This window comes from Chlamydomonas reinhardtii, chromosome 17 (assembly GCF_000002595.2).
Source record: "Chlamydomonas reinhardtii strain CC-503 cw92 mt+ chromosome 17, whole genome shotgun sequence".
NCBI lineage: Eukaryota > Viridiplantae > Chlorophyta > Chlorophyceae > Chlamydomonadales > Chlamydomonadaceae > Chlamydomonas > Chlamydomonas reinhardtii.
The window spans coordinates 5,828,214-5,842,395 of record NC_057020.1 but is presented as its reverse complement, the minus strand read 5'-3'; the positions used below and the strand labels follow the sequence as shown (position 1 = coordinate 5,842,395).

Here is a 14,182-nt window from a genome sequence, read left to right as displayed (position 1 = left end):
GCTGTGGCCGAGGTGCAGCGGGCGACGGCGGCGGACGGCAGCGGCGGCGGCGGCGGCCTGAGCGCACTGCCCGCCGCCACGCTGCCGCTGGTGGCGCTGGTGGGCGCTCTGCTGGGGCCGCCGGGGCTGGGTGAGTGGCCGGCGGTGTGCGGTGGTTGGTGCTGAAGTAAAAGTTGGGTGGGAGGGGCGTCGGCCGAGCGGGTGGCTGGCGTCTGGCGTTTGGGCCCTTACAGGGTTAGTAGGAAAGAGCTATGGAAAGGGGGTGACGTGAGGTGTCGGCGGGACGGCAGCTTGACAGCCGCCGCTGCTGCCCCGTGCCTCCCTTCCGCCTCCCTTCCACCTGCCCCCTGCCTCCCTCCCTGCCTCCCTCCAATCATGCCTCTCCCAGCATATTTCCCTTAACACCACACATCACAATACTCCTGCCCTCCCCCCTCCCTGTGCGTACACACACACGCAGCCGCCACGGACCCGCGGTTCACCAGCTCTGACATGACCCTGGACGCCATGGTCATTCTGCAGGTGTGGGTGGGCAGGTGTGGGTGATGCATGGTGCGCTATGGGGCGCGCATGCGGAGTAGGCAGGCAAGGCCAGACACCGCGGATACGTGCCTGGTTTGTTTGGAAATGGTGTGTGGGAGTGGGAATGATTGGGGCGCGGCTGGGGGGGGAGCCGCGCATGCCTGGAACGGCCTGCTGCCTGGCGGCGGTGCCCCCACTACCCCCACGCACCCACCCGCCCCTCTTGTGCCCCACCCACCCAACCACTCACCCACCCACCCACCATGGTTGGCAGCGGTTTATTTGGGATTGGGTTGAGCTACCCCACCCACCCGCCCACCCACTAACCCACCCCCACTCCCACCACAGGCAATGGCGGAGCTGCCGCTGCGTGCCGCCGCCGCCGGCTACGTCGCACCGCAGCTGGCGGCGCCGAGGGCCACCGGCACCGGCGTCAGCCCCGGCGCCGCCCGCAGCGCCTCTGCCCGCGACCCGTTCTACGACTCGCTGCTGTCTCTGACGCCCAGCCAGACGGCCGCCTTCAAGTCCTTTTCCACCAGGTGAGTGGGTGTCGTGAGCCCTGCCCACACCCGCACATGCACACGCATCTGCCCCCTGCCCCCGCTGGCTACCACCCCACTTTTGCATTAGCCATTATGCACATGATGCAACCCCAAGTTTAGTTTGGGCTGGTATTTACAACCCCACCCGCCCACACCCACCCACCCACCCACCTACCCTCCCACCCGCTCTTCCCTCGCAGCATGTCGGCGCTTCAGTCGTCCGTGGTCAAGATGATGTCCACGTACGGCGGCGGGCCCGGTGAGTCGGCGTCATGATGAGGCATCGGGCCCGAGCTAGTGAGGTTGCGGTGCATGGCGCATTTTGTGCCCGGGGACTTTGCCATAGAAGCAGCTGCGTCTGGGTTTTTGTTGAGCGGGATGTGCTTTATATGGCATTCTCGGTCTCAAGCGCTTTGATCGCCGCCGCCGTTTATCCATGCTGCGAATGAGTTTGTGGCCGCAACCTCTCACGCACGCATGCACGCACGCAGGCCCAATTCTGTTAACTGCCTTGCCGCGAGTCGCCTTCCCGCTCGGCCCCGCGCCGCCTGTCACCACCACCGCCGCCGCCAGCGGCGGCAGTGGCAGCGCCGGCGACGACGACGATGATGACGAGGCCGAGGGCCTGAGCGGCGGCGCCATTGCTGGCATTGTGATTGGCGTGCTGGCGGCGGTGGTGGTTGTGGCGGCGGTGGCGGTTACGCTGCGGAAGAGGCAGCTGCAACAAAAGTACGACCAGCTGAAGCTGGGTGGAGGAGGGCTGGGAGCAGCGGGCGACGGCGCGGGTGGCAGCATTGGCGGCGGCGGCGGAGGCAAGGGTCTGGGAAGCGCGGGCGTCTCTCAGGAGTTTGATTACGAAAGCGGCTTTGGCCGCGCCCTTGGCAGCAAGGCGGTTGCGGTAGCGGCGGTTGATGATGACGAGGCGGACGAGCGCTCCCGACTGGCGCCTGGAGAGAAGAGCTCGGGCATTTAATAATGCGGTAGGCGCGCGACTGGCGAAGGGTTGACCTTGTGTGTTTACCTTACTTGCCTCTATGTGTCATCTTTTATTGCTTTGGCGGGTGTTAAGTGGAATACTGGCGCGTTCAGTCCACTGCTGTTGGCTCACTGTCACAGGTGCGGAGGGATTTGGGCGGGTGTGGGCGGCGGTGGTGGCGGCGGCGGCAATCGGTCGAAGTACTGGCACCATGGCCACAACAGCAACGGCCACGCGGCAGTGGATGCGGGCGGCGGGGGCGGGGGCGACGGGGGCGGCTCTTGAACCGAGGCCATTGGACATTCGCGCACTTGCAGTCGTAGAATACTGAGGGATGGCAGCACTGCTGGCCCGGCATGTAGGCCTGTGTGGGCGTGCCGGGCCAGAGTCGGCTGCTGCAGGGGGATTGTGGCTGTGGCGCACACGTGCATGCGGTGTGCACCGGTTCGAAGGTCGTGTGTGCGTGCGCCTCGCATGTGTGGCGGAGGGGTGTGTCCGGTTACCCGCCAGACAGGCGGCACGGTACGTGCGTCCTTTCTCCTACATTTCTTGGCTCGCCCCGCAAACCGCGACGGCCACGTCGTGATACGGTATTGGCTATTGTCCTTTATCCATACTCGTAATATTGCTGGCACAATAAGGCGGCAGGTCGATTGGCCGAAGCGAGAAGCGAGCACCCCCCGTCCATTGGGGATGGACTTTTGCAAGGTCGCGGGGAGTTGCGCAGGTTTAGGCCCGGCCGGTGCCTGGTTAGCAGTCTTTGCTGGCGAGCATACGGTAGCATGGCACGGTGTGTAATTCATTGCTGTTGGGTTTCGTGCCTACTGTGCGTGTGCTTGACAGCGGGACCTGGCTGGACACGTGGCGGGCCATACCTGTACAAGTCGACCCAGGCAATAGGAGAACGGTGGCGGGGGCAGGCAGAGATGACATGAGTCCGGGAGGTGTGGTAGGCGCTTGCGGCCTCAGACGGGAGACGTGGCGTGGGCCGTTTTTGTCCTTCGACGTGCCTTAACTTTGCAATGGGCGGCTGTCCCACTCGCTTCTGGTGGTGCCTACGGCCGCGCGCGTGAAGTAGTATCGTTTGGCGGTCGTTTGAAATTGTGCCCAGCAGGTAAGTCTTGCTCCTGAATGGGCCGTAGCTTTTGCGGTGTCAAATAACAGAGGAACCCCTGACGAATAAGGTTTCGAAGGCAGAAATGGTCATGGGTGAACAGCCGCTTGGTTGCCCGCACAACCAAGCGGCTTGGCCATTTGCACGGCGCGTGCCCCTGCCTGCGAGTGATGCTGAGCTTCAGTGCTGGCGCAATGTGGGGAGCCGTTTGACACAGGCTCAGTTTTGGCGACGGTGTGTGTGCGTGAGGAGGGGGGAGGCGGGGATGCGAGATTGACACCGGGTTGCCGGCACGCGCACTTCGGCGCAATTCGTGGTGACTGCATTTTATATAACATAAGACCACAACATATAATTTGAAGCCTTCGTGTGGGCTATCGCGTGCTTCAGAAGGCGCGCCGACTTGAAGCCGATGATTATGGACGCGATGAAAGGCTGGGAGGGAGGAGTAATGACAGGAACACGCAATGTGAACAGGCACGAATAGGTTATGGTCCGGGGCTGGGCAATACTAGCCACAAATCTGGCGGAAGCGGGCCTCGGGTATCGGGGGCGGGCCGCAAAAAGGCGTGCGGGTTTGGATCGGGCCAACGACCTTACCTCGCCCAGGGAATGACACGCAGCGAAATGCGACAAAAAGGGTGCGATTATCTGAACCGCACTATCAATGTGACAGCGAGTCGGAATGTTTGTGAAGAAACCTAAGGGGGTTCGTGCATTAGGTTTTACGAACCGACCAGCTTCTGCCGCAGATTTATGACTAGTTGACGACCACTTTCAAGAACATATGGATACTTACTAAATGCTTACATGTATAACAGACGTTCACCACTTAGTCGCGTGACTCAGGGACCCGGAGAAACCATATTGGAAATGGAGGAACACGACGCAGAGAAACGCACAGACAGGCCACTTCTCTCTTCGAGGTGAGACCTCAAGACTGGCTTAGCGAGCACGCTGTCGAATGACACATCGTTTCTCACCTGGGCGTTTCATTATTACAGGCTGCCGAAGAGCGATGCCGTCGCGTCGCCCGCCTCGCTGCTGCCCCCTGCGTCTGACCTGACGGGGCGGCTGGCAGCCGACGTTGACGTGGAGGCGGCGAGGCCGGGCGAGGTTGCAGGCCTCGGAACGCCGGGTGCCTCAGGCGGTCTTGCCGGTCCCGCCGGGTCTTCGGGCGCAGCGGCGCCTGCTGACGCAGCTGCTGGCAGCTGGGGGCGGTGGCTGGGCACACCGTACCGGGACCGTGCCATGCTGGACCACGAAATCTTCCACATCGCCCTCCCGGTGGGTGCGGAGGGGGCTGGTGTCGGGGAAGGGCGTGTCAGGCAGGGGGGCGGATGCGTGTGTGTTGCAGCAGGCAGCAGGCGGGAAGGCGCCAACTGCATCCCCGAACCCGCACCTTCCTTGCCACACACGCACGGATTCCCCCATTCCCTGGCGACTACTTGCGCGGCTACCACTGTAGCGATGAGCTCACGGCGCGCCAACGAATGAATAATGCTTTTCCTGCTGCTGCTCGATTGGCACGAATTCAAATAAACCTGCAGATGCTCGCGGCATTGGCGACGGACCCGATTGCGGGGCTGGTGGACAGCATCTACATGGGGCACGCCGGTTCCACGCAGCTGGCCGCGGTGCGTGGGCCAGGGATTTTCTAACTCTTACTTGAGTTTGCAGGGCCTGGAGGAGGAACACGACTCCCATTGGCGTTGGCACATGCTTTGACCGTGTGTGTCACGCCCGCTCCACCCTGCACCTGAATGTGCCTTATGCTTTCAAGGACACGCTCGCTGCTTACTCCGCGCTTAGCCTCCCCACCCGCTACCCCCGCTCAGCCGAGTGCTCGCCCCTCCACCCCCCCCCCGCCCGCGCTCGTGTACGGCAGGTGGGTGTAGCGCTGTCCATCTTCAACACAGCCACCAAGCTCGTCAACGCGCCGCTTGTGGCCGTCACCACCAGCGCCGTCGCCATGGCATCCGGCATCGCCGCCGCCACCGCCTCCTCCTCCCAGCAGCGCGCCAACACCGCCTCGTCCTCCGCCGCCGGTGCAGCAGCAGGAGCGGTAGCCGCTACTGCCAGCGGCGCTGCCGCCGCGGCCTCCAACACAACTGGTGGCGGCGGTGGAGGTGGTGGTTGTGGTGGTGGTGGCGGTGGCGCTGTGCAGCTGGCGGCGACGTCACGCAATGGCAGCGGGGCGCTGCAGTCGAGGGGCGCGAGGGCCGGGGCGGCAGACGGGGGCGGTGCGGGAGCAGCAGGCGCAGCAGGCACAGACAGCAGCGGCGGCGGGTTGTATCGGCGTCTGTCGCTCGCGCTGTCGCAGACACTGGCGCCGCAGCGGAGTGGGCAGCTGGCGGCAGAGGCGGAGAACGGGGCGGGGGCAGCGGCGGCAAAGGCGGCAGCAGCAGGCCTTGTCGATCCACATGCCGACTCGACAGTCACCGAGCCGCTGCTCGCAGCTGAAACCGTCAGTAGCAGCGCCACCAGCAGCAGTAGCAACAGCCATGTCGCCAACTTCGCCACCACCACCAGCAGTAGCGGCAGTGGCAGTGGCATTAGCATCAGCGCCACTGCGGCCGCTACAGCCGCAGAGACGGTGCGCGTCGCGTCCGCCTGCATGCTACTGGCACTGCTGCTGGGTGGGCTGCAGGCGGCGGTGCTGCTGGCGGCGGGGCCCGGGCTGCTACACGTGTGGGGCATACGACGAGGCGTGTCGCCTGTGTTTGGCCCCGCCCTTGGGTTCCTGATGGTCCGGGCGCTGGGCGCGCCGGCGGCAACGCTGATGCTGGCGGTGCAGGTGAGAGTGCTGCTGCTGCAGTGGCTGTGTGGCTGTGGCAGCGGTTGCATTGTGCGGTCGTGCCCCTTTTGGATGCGGATACTTCGGGGCACTCATGTCACTCACTCCCCACGCACCTCCATCCCCATCCCCATCCCCATCACGTTTTAAACTCGCCACTCCCACCCTTCATCCCAATCAACTCCTGCTCCACCAGGGCGTGTTCCGAGGCCTCCAAGACACCACCACGCCGCTGCGCGCCACCATCCTGGCCTCCTTCATCAACATCGTGCTGGCACCCGCCCTGGTGTTCGGAATGCGCATGGGCGCCGCCGGCGCCGCCATCGCCACCGTCACCTCGCAAGTGGTCACCGTGGGCGTGCTGCTGCGCATGCTGCGCCGCCGACTGCTGCAACAGCCGCAGGCGGCGGCGGATGCGGAGGCGGCGGTGCCGCTGCTGACGCCGCCACCCGCGGCGGAGGTGGAGATGGAGAGGGCGCCGGCGGCGGCGGGAGGCGCGTCCGGGGATGCGGAGGAGAGGCCTTTGCTGGGAGGCGCGCCAGCGGTGGCAGCAGCTGCTGAGGACAGTGGTTCTGAGCAGCGGGTTGGCGAGCCGCTGGCGGTGGGGTCAGCCGGGCCGCTGAGCGGCCGGCTCAGCAGCATCGGCGGCGGCGGCGGCGAGGCCGCTGTCGCCGCTGCCGCGTTGTCGAGGCAGCCCAGTGCTGCTGAGCCGCTGTCGCCGCTGTCAGGCAGCAGCGGCGGCGGGCGGCGGGCGTCCAAGGATGACAGGCGATGGACTGCAAATGCCGCCACCGGCGGTGGCTTCAGTAGCAGTTTCGCCGGGGCAGCGGCCTTCGAGGTCGCGGAGGCGGAGGCGGCGCCCGCAGGGGGAGCCGGCAGTGGCGGCGCGGCCACCGGCAGAGTCAGCAACAGCGGTGGAGGCGGCGGTGGCGGTAGCAGTGGCGTTGGCGGTAGCAGCATAGCCAGTGCGCTGCTGCTACTGCCGCCGGTGGTGGAGGCCGTGGAGGTGCCGTTGTGGCGGGGGCTGTACATGCGGCTGTGGAGCGTAGCGCCGCTGCTCAAGCCCACAGGTGTGTACTGTACGGTGGCGGCAAGGCGATGGAGGGGTTGAAGGACGGCGGTGCGGGAACTTGCGCTCCGCGCACTCATCATAAGATTGCGCGTTGCCCGGCTTCACGCTTCCACTCCTTGGCAAAACGCGCTCTACCGCACCCCTTTCCGTGTGTATGTCTATCTCTCTCACACACACGCACACTCCCGCCCCCCATCCAGGCTTCATGGTCCTGCGCAGCGCCTCCGTAACCGCCACCTACGCAGTGGCCACGGCACTGACGGCGCGGGCCGGCGCCGCCTCCACAGCCAGCCACCAAATCTGCTTGCAGGTGAATGAGGGCAGCGGGGGGGGGGGGGAGGGCAGCGGGGTGGGGGGGGAGGGGAGATGCGGCGGCCGGGGTTCAAAGGGCAGCGGGCCAGGGTAGCACACCAAGCAAAGTCGGGAATGCGCGTACGGTTGTATGTGAGTTCGGCAGACACACGGTGTGCGCGGCTGCGATCCCTACCTGTCGAAACCAGCTGTGCAACATTGCGCCTGCATCTTGACGCATCAGGCCTTTGAAAACCCCGCCCCTGTCCTGCCCTGCCCCCGACCCCCGCACCACATCTCCTAAACGCTATCCGCCACCCACCCCCTGCCCCGCTGCTACGCACACACATTTCTTTCCCCTACCCTGTCCGCATTAGGTGTGGCTGAGTGCCTCGCTGCTGGCTGACGCGCTGGCGGTGGCGGCGCAGTCGCTCATGGCCCGAGACCTGGGCGCCGGCTGCCCCCGCGGCGCAGCACAGGTGCGGGAGGGCGGAGGAAGGGGCGGAGGGAGGGTGGCGGCGAGGGTAGGTGGGTGGTGATGGGTGGGTGCTGTGGCAGAAGCTGAGGTGTCGGGAGGAGGGCGCGCGGCGGTCGGCAGTGTTTTATGGCATCATCGGAATGAGGGTTGCGAACCCCACGCCATCAAAGCACACGGCTTGACCAGGTGGCGGCCACGCACCTACCCTTCCTTGTGTACTGTATTGTTGCTTGCCGCACGACCACCTCCGCACACAAAGTTCACGCTTAACATACTTATTCACACTTCACATACCTATTCACACTTAACATACCTATTCACACTTCACATACTTATTCACACTTAACATACTTATTCACACTTAACATACCTATTCACACTTCACATTCTTTCGCACACCTCGCAGGTGGCTCGGCGCGTGGCGGAGCTGTCGCTGGGTCTGGGCATGATCCTGGCTCTGGGGCTGGCGGCTGGTCACCGGGTGCTGCCGCGCCTGTTCAGCAAGGACCCCGAAGTGCTGAGGCTGGTGGAACGTGAGTGGGGGCCGGGGAGGGAAGGGGGAAGAGGGAGGGAAGAGGAAGGGAAGAGGGAGGGAAGATGGAGGGAAGAGAAAGAGGGAGGGAAGAGGCAGGGAAGAGGCAGGGAAGAGGCAGGGAAGAGGGAGGGAAGAGGGAGGGAAGAGGCAAGAGGGAGGGAAGAGAGAAGGGAGGGGCTGCCTGCAGGTGAATCCACGCCAAATTATTGCGCTGCTGCGTGCTTATCACCCTCCATCGCCATCCGCCCTGTCCCTACGCTCGCCCCTTACCCCTTACCCGTCACCTCGCCCCCATACCCCATACCCCGTGCCCCCCACACACATACACACAGACCTGCTGTTGTTCGTGGCGGGCATGGAGCCGCTCACGGTGATGGCCATGGCGTGGGACGGCATCCTCTACGGCGCCGGGGGCTTCGCCTACGCCGCCTTCTCCATGCTGCTGGCCGCCGCGCCCGCGCTCCTGATCATGCTGCTAGGAGTGCGGTACGGCGCCGCCGCACACGCCGTACTTAGCGGCGGCGGCGTGCCGCCGCCGCCGCCAGGCGTGCCGGCGGCGGACGTGTTCGCGGGGCCGGCGGCGCCGGCGGATGCGACGGGGGCGTCGGTGGACGCAGCGCATTGGTACGCGGGCGTGTCGGTGTTGGGCTGGGTGTGGCTGGGGCTGGCGGTGTTGATGCTCATGCGCTGGGCCACCATCGCTGTGCCGTACGTGATGCGGGTGGGCGTGTTCAGGAAGCTGCGCAAAGTAGCTTAGTGTACGGTATAGTGTACGGTGTGGTGTACGATATAGTCGTGTACGGTGTTGTTACGGTGTGGTGTACGGTGTGCACGGCTGACTGTACGGTAAGCCCGCACGCCGGGCAGGCAGGCACTGCATGGTAGAGGGCGGGCGGCGCCAGCGAGCGACGGAGGGCAGCTGGGGTGTCGTAATCGTGGTGGCACGATGGAGTGAGTGTGTGGTGAGCTAGCTAGATAGCAGTTTGCAGGTCCAGCAGATAGAGCGTCAGGTCTGTGGCGCGGGTCAATGCAGTTGCATGGGCATACCGAGCTATGATGATGCATGCTGTCAATAGAGAATGATTGCAAAGGGCGCGTGTGGATGGGGCGAGCGCGAGCGCTGCTCCAAAGTGCTGCGCTAGCTAGCAGTCGGTGGAGCTAGCGCGCAACACGCACGGTGCCATGCTGGGGCCGCATGGGGGTTAATGATGCATGGTTGCATGGTCATTGATTGCAACCGTGTGCAGCCGTAATGGATTGCGAAATGAACGATGTACCGTATGAAGATGCACATGGGTGTCGCTAACCTTTGCATCTTTGATAGGGGGGAGGGGGACAACCTTACATGCCAGGGTGGGATGGGAACGAGAACAGCATGAGGGGGAAAGAGGACGCCGCACATGAGATTGAGAAGTGTGAAACGTTCAAGCAGCAAGTGTGCAGCAGTCCATCCAGGTGTTTGTTGATGTGGTGTGTATTTGCTGCGTCCGTGGGCTGACACCACAATGCATGGCACCGCGCAAGCGAGCGTTGTACTGCATTGTTGCAGTGGAACGGTGGAAAGCAGTCAATGGGTATGTGGAGTGTGCTGTAATCGCTATAGGCGATGCAACAGTATTTATTACGGAAATGGGTTAGCGCTGCGATCGCCTGTGCAGGTTTCAATTGTGTGTTTTGTATACTCGTGTGTTCTTGACTGGTGACGGCAGCTCACATAGCTCGCAAGGTCTTTCAATCTCTTGCTCGCGTACAGCGCTATTTCGACGGTAATATTAGCTAGGAATGCTACTGTAAGGGGCGTCCATCTGGGCCCCGCAGTAGGTTTGAACTTGTCCAGTATGCAATGACCTCCCTGGACGGATGCCGTGCGTGGATGCTGCCAGCGCGAGGGCCAGTTCTCGTATCTTCCATCTACGCTGTAGAAATTTGCCCCAAATCCGCCGAAGGCGGAGAATTTTTTTGGGGTTTGAGGCCGCGCATCTACGGAGTGTAGACGTTTTGGGGATTTGGCGGTATCTTAGACAGGGAGCGTAGATGTTTTGGGGGTTTGGGGGGCGAGCCCCTAGGGAAAAGTTTCTGGGCGTAGCTGGCGCGGGAGGGGTCGTCTACGCTGTGTAGACGCTAGGGGTCTAAAGCCATCTACAACATACCGGCACGGGGCAAGGCGCGAGGTCGGTTCAGATGTGCAAGCTTTATGGGACTGATCGTGGCAAGCACGGGACTCGTGGCATGTGTTCATCTGAGCTTGTGTTTGTGTCGCGGCGGGGGCAGGGGCATCTCCAGGCCGAGAGGGAAACCGGCGAAACTTGATCGTACATCAATCCGTAATGACGTAATGTAAGGGGTCCTGCGCTGCGCTCGCCCATGTCAAGGGTTCCACGCCCATGCCGACATCGTACTGCGCAGGTGGGCCGTCAGTCTGACACCAACAAGCAAACACACCAAACTTACTAGGGCATGATAAGTGCAGTGCCGGAACACACACCTTTCACGGTGATGAGTCAGCTTCGCACAGCGGGAGCCTTCAGCTTCATTCACGCAGGTAGGGTTTCACGCCGGCCCCCGCCCCCCCAACGACCCAGCACTCGCCCGTAATAATACGTCTAATTTACAAACCGGCTTTCGGAATAGCCAATCAGTCACGAATGCTCATGTCTTTGTACCGAATGAACACACGTGAACACACAAACAGGCGTCATTAAACCAACCAAAGTTTATATCACGTACAGTGAGACTGGGAACTTCACCCTAACCGCCAGGCATAACCGTGCGCGGTGTGAGTGCACCATGCACTCCGAGCATCTCCGCAGCACTCGCGCTGTCAGCTGGCTAGGACACATGGAAAGCCTCACCAGGTGGTTTAGGCCTGAGGCAGGGGTCACAGGCCTGCATAGAACTCACACGCACGGTTGACACGCTGCAAACTGTGCAAAGTATGGTGCGTCGGAAAATGACTGGCTGCCGCACGTTAAAGCCACAGGCCGTGCCAGTGCGGTCATCATCTTTAAGATACGCTCACTACAGTCAGGTAGGTGTCCAGCAAGCAAGGTTCGTTGCAGCAACCTTATTTTAGTCCTGCAACGCTACCAGCTACCGCATTGCGAAAGCAAGCAATCTGCACGCACGCAGCAGAGCTACACACGCTGCTGCTGCTGCGCCTGCTTCTTGTCCCCCGCCAAAGCGCCTTCGGCAGCAGCTGGCCGGGTCGTGCCGTCGTACACATAGGCGTCAGCAGACGGCAGGGGTGCGGGCACAACAGCGCTGCTGTCCGCCGAACCCGCAGGCGCCATGATGCCGTCAGACTCAGGCATAATGTCGTACTTGGTGACCATGCCAATGAGCACGCAGATGATAATCACGCCCAGAAGCAGCATGGACGTGCCCAGAGTGCCAAGGCCAGCGCCGCCATCGCTCTGGTCGTTACTCAGCAGGTCCCCGAGCGACGCGCCAACAGGGCTGCAGAACAGAGGCGGGACGTGGGGGGAGGGAGAAGCAGCACGCACAGTGAGCGAGAGATTTCGGCAGGAAAGCATCCCAACGATTTCTTGAATAGGGTTTGCAACCAGGCCTGCCCTGGGTCCCGATGTGCCCGGTGCATGGGAGGAAGTGGACTGCATTAGCAAGGAACGCATTCGGCGCGCACCCCCTCTCATTGTCCGCAATGAGCGAGGACCTACTTCCGCCCCCGCCCCTTGATCCTTTCTGGCTTCCGACTCCCCCCCGCCCACGCGTGCCCCTTGTATCCTCAGCAAAGCTCAAATGCCAGGCCATACATCCACACGAGCGATCCCCCGCACGCACCGTGTCCAGATGTAGGCGACCCAGAACATGAGCGTCTCGGTTGGGCTGTGCTGCGGCGCCTTGCCCAGCAGCCGGAGCGCCAGCCACACCAGGAAGATGAAGGATTGCACGCCCGCAAAGAAACCGAAGATGGGGCCGTAGCCGATGTCCCAGGCCTCTGAGATGCCGTCTCCCACGGCTGTGCCCATGGCAAACGTGAAGAGAATAGACAGCCTGTCCAGGTGGTGGCAAGGCGGTACAAAAAGCAATGGCATTGCATAAGGATTATGAGGACGCTTTGATTGCTTGGCTTGATCGTCCGGCGACTGCTCACAGGCACACTTGCTGCATGGATGCTGCGCAGAACTAAGCCAAACTGGTGCGCGATGTTGCGACTAGCTAGTCCTTGTATCCTTGCTTCATTGAAAGGACTACTAGCTACTAGGTGATGACAAAACTCCCTTGGTTCGGCAGCCTCTCTCTTTCCCCTCCCTCCCCCATCCCCCACCGCCGTCCTAGCCAGCGCAGCACACAGCTGCTGCACGCTGCGGTGTAACTCCCACGAGTTAGCTGCTCTTACTTACCAGTAAAACGTTTCCCGCCGCAGCGTCTTGATGCTGTGTACAGTCAGCTGCCGTTCGTAGTAGTACCACATGCCGAAGCACGTCATCATTAGTACAAAAAAGATAATGATCTGGAGGCAGCAGGCACAGCGCGGGAAATGGGCAGGGCAAATTCCCATCAGTTAGTTGAGGGGCACGGGTTTGGAACTTTGGTAATTGGGGTGAGCGTGCACCACAGCCCCTCAATAAGTCCATCGCAGCCTGCCCTTCCGAAACGTGCATCCGGTTCCCGCCACATGTGCCGGCTCCCGACATGCCCCAAGCAACGCGCGCGGCAGAGATCTGGAACCAGTACTCAGGATCCCCGTCCCCAAAACCACAACGCAAATCATAACACGCAACGGCGGGTGCCGTTCACCACACGTACCTCGATCCAGAGCTCTAGCCCGGCGTCATCATGCAGGCCGTCGGTAGCGATGGTGCCGCAGATGGACATGAGGATGACGTTGACCCAGTAGATGATGCCGTAGTAGCGCCGGACCTTCATCTGGATGAAGGTCGCCGCGAACAGGATCGGGAAGAACACTGCCGCGGTGATGCCCAGGCCGAGCCCCGCCGTCTCGTTGACTTGGTCTGACAGCGACTCCCCCACCGTGGTGCAGCAGACTGAATACAGACACACAGCATCACGAGGGCCGGAGGCAGGCGTGAGGTCGGCCGGGGGTAGGCCGCCGGAGGCATGCATGCATGCATGCATGCATGCATGCATGCAGTGACCGCCCCGCCAGGCCCCGCCGCCCGCCCTCCACACGCACGCACTACTCACTCTTGGCTATCCAAAAAAGTACAGTGATGCGAGGGACTTTGGTCAGGCCCCGCACAGCCGTCCACGCGCTCTTGTGCTCCTGCTGCATGGCGGTAACGAGTCGGGCAGGGGTAAATGTGAGCGTGTGTGTATGTGTGAGGCCTGGCTGGAAGCTCGCTGCAGTACACGAACACAAACACAGCAGCTAAATCCGAGATAGCAGATATGACAATCGCCTACATGCTCCGGTGGCATGTCCAGCTCTGTGTGCTCGGCAACCGGGCCGGGCGCATGCTCGTTGCGCGGCCTTTGCTGCTGCTGCGCGTCGCCTTGAGGCAACGGTTGTATCGAATTCGCCCGCATCGTGTATTTATCTTTGACGCTCTCAAGCTTTCAGTCTACCGCGTCAGTCAGCCGAGCGAACAAAGTCCGGTCGCGTCGAACAGGCTAGCGATAAAAAGCGGTGTGCAGTCTTCGTCTCCTGTACTATCAATACTGTTATGTGTGTGTCAATATGTGCAGGTATGGCGATTGTTGGAAAGCCCGCGGAACCGTACTGTTCGTGGAGGTACCTGTTCGGGCAGGCAACTACTGTTGTACGGACGCGCGGGTTCGTCGGAAGGATACAGTTTTCTCGAAGGGAAAGGTTGGCCCTTGGGGGTTGGCCCTTGGGGCAGATAGCCAGATATTTCCTGTGCTGGTAGTGG

The 14,182-nt window shown here is 62.3% G+C and overlaps 3 protein-coding genes across 3 annotated transcripts in view; 2 read left to right on the top strand and 1 right to left on the bottom strand.

Annotated features, from left to right (window-relative positions):
• Positions 1–3,678, top strand: part of CHLRE_17g739700v5 (uncharacterized protein) — a 10,996-nt gene extending 7,318 nt beyond the window's left edge. The window contains exons 12-16 of the mRNA XM_043072620.1: positions 1–130; positions 461–522; positions 871–1,061; positions 1,265–1,323; positions 1,556–3,678. The exon at positions 1–130 is cut by the window's left edge and continues 40 nt beyond it. Coding sequence (XP_042915079.1) covers positions 1–130; positions 461–522; positions 871–1,061; positions 1,265–1,323; positions 1,556–2,037 — 924 coding nt within the window. The 3' untranslated portion in view covers positions 2,038–3,678. The remainder of the gene's footprint in view (positions 131–460; positions 523–870; positions 1,062–1,264; positions 1,324–1,555) is intronic.
• Positions 3,679–3,912: 234 nt separating this feature from the next.
• On the top strand, positions 3,913–10,680 carry CHLRE_17g739650v5 (uncharacterized protein). The gene is made up of 9 exons (XM_043072619.1): positions 3,913–4,080; positions 4,159–4,441; positions 4,705–4,791; positions 5,043–5,951; positions 6,148–7,021; positions 7,224–7,333; positions 7,692–7,793; positions 8,199–8,325; positions 8,660–10,680. Exons 1-9 carry the CDS (start codon positions 4,028–4,030, stop codon positions 9,082–9,084), a joined length of 2,970 nt encoding a protein of 989 aa, XP_042915078.1. The 5' UTR covers positions 3,913–4,027; the 3' UTR covers positions 9,085–10,680.
• Positions 10,681–10,923: 243 nt separating this feature from the next.
• CHLRE_17g739600v5 (uncharacterized protein) lies at positions 10,924–13,962 on the bottom strand. Its single transcript, XM_001691606.2, has 5 exons — positions 13,497–13,962; positions 13,098–13,336; positions 12,692–12,801; positions 12,129–12,341; positions 10,924–11,783 (listed from the first exon to the last, which is right to left on the bottom strand). Exons 1-5 carry the CDS (start codon positions 13,582–13,584, stop codon positions 11,462–11,464), a joined length of 972 nt encoding a protein of 323 aa, XP_001691658.1. The 5' UTR covers positions 13,585–13,962; the 3' UTR covers positions 10,924–11,461.
• Between the last annotated feature and the right edge of the window lie 220 nt (positions 13,963–14,182).

Bases quoted from the DNA above. Each gene is read 5' to 3' on its own strand.
- CHLRE_17g739650v5 (XM_043072619.1), top strand. From the start codon at position 4,028: ATGGAGGAACACGACGCAGAGAAACGCACAGACAGGCCACTTCTCTCT. The intron at 7,794-8,198 runs GTGCGGGAGGGC...CACACCTCGCAG, and splicing joins GCCCCCGCGGCGCAGCACAG to GTGGCTCGGCGCGTGGCGGA. The intron at 8,326-8,659 runs GTGAGTGGGGGC...ACATACACACAG, and splicing joins AGTGCTGAGGCTGGTGGAAC to ACCTGCTGTTGTTCGTGGCG.
- CHLRE_17g739600v5 (XM_001691606.2), bottom strand. From the start codon at position 13,584: ATGCAGCAGGAGCACAAGAGCGCGTGGACGGCTGTGCGGGGCCTGACC. The intron at 12,802-13,097 runs GTACGTGTGGTG...TGCTGCCTCCAG, and splicing joins GGCTAGAGCTCTGGATCGAG to ATCATTATCTTTTTTGTACT. The intron at 11,784-12,128 runs GTGCGTGCGGGG...TCTGTTCTGCAG, and splicing joins GTCGCCTACATCTGGACACG to CCCTGTTGGCGCGTCGCTCG.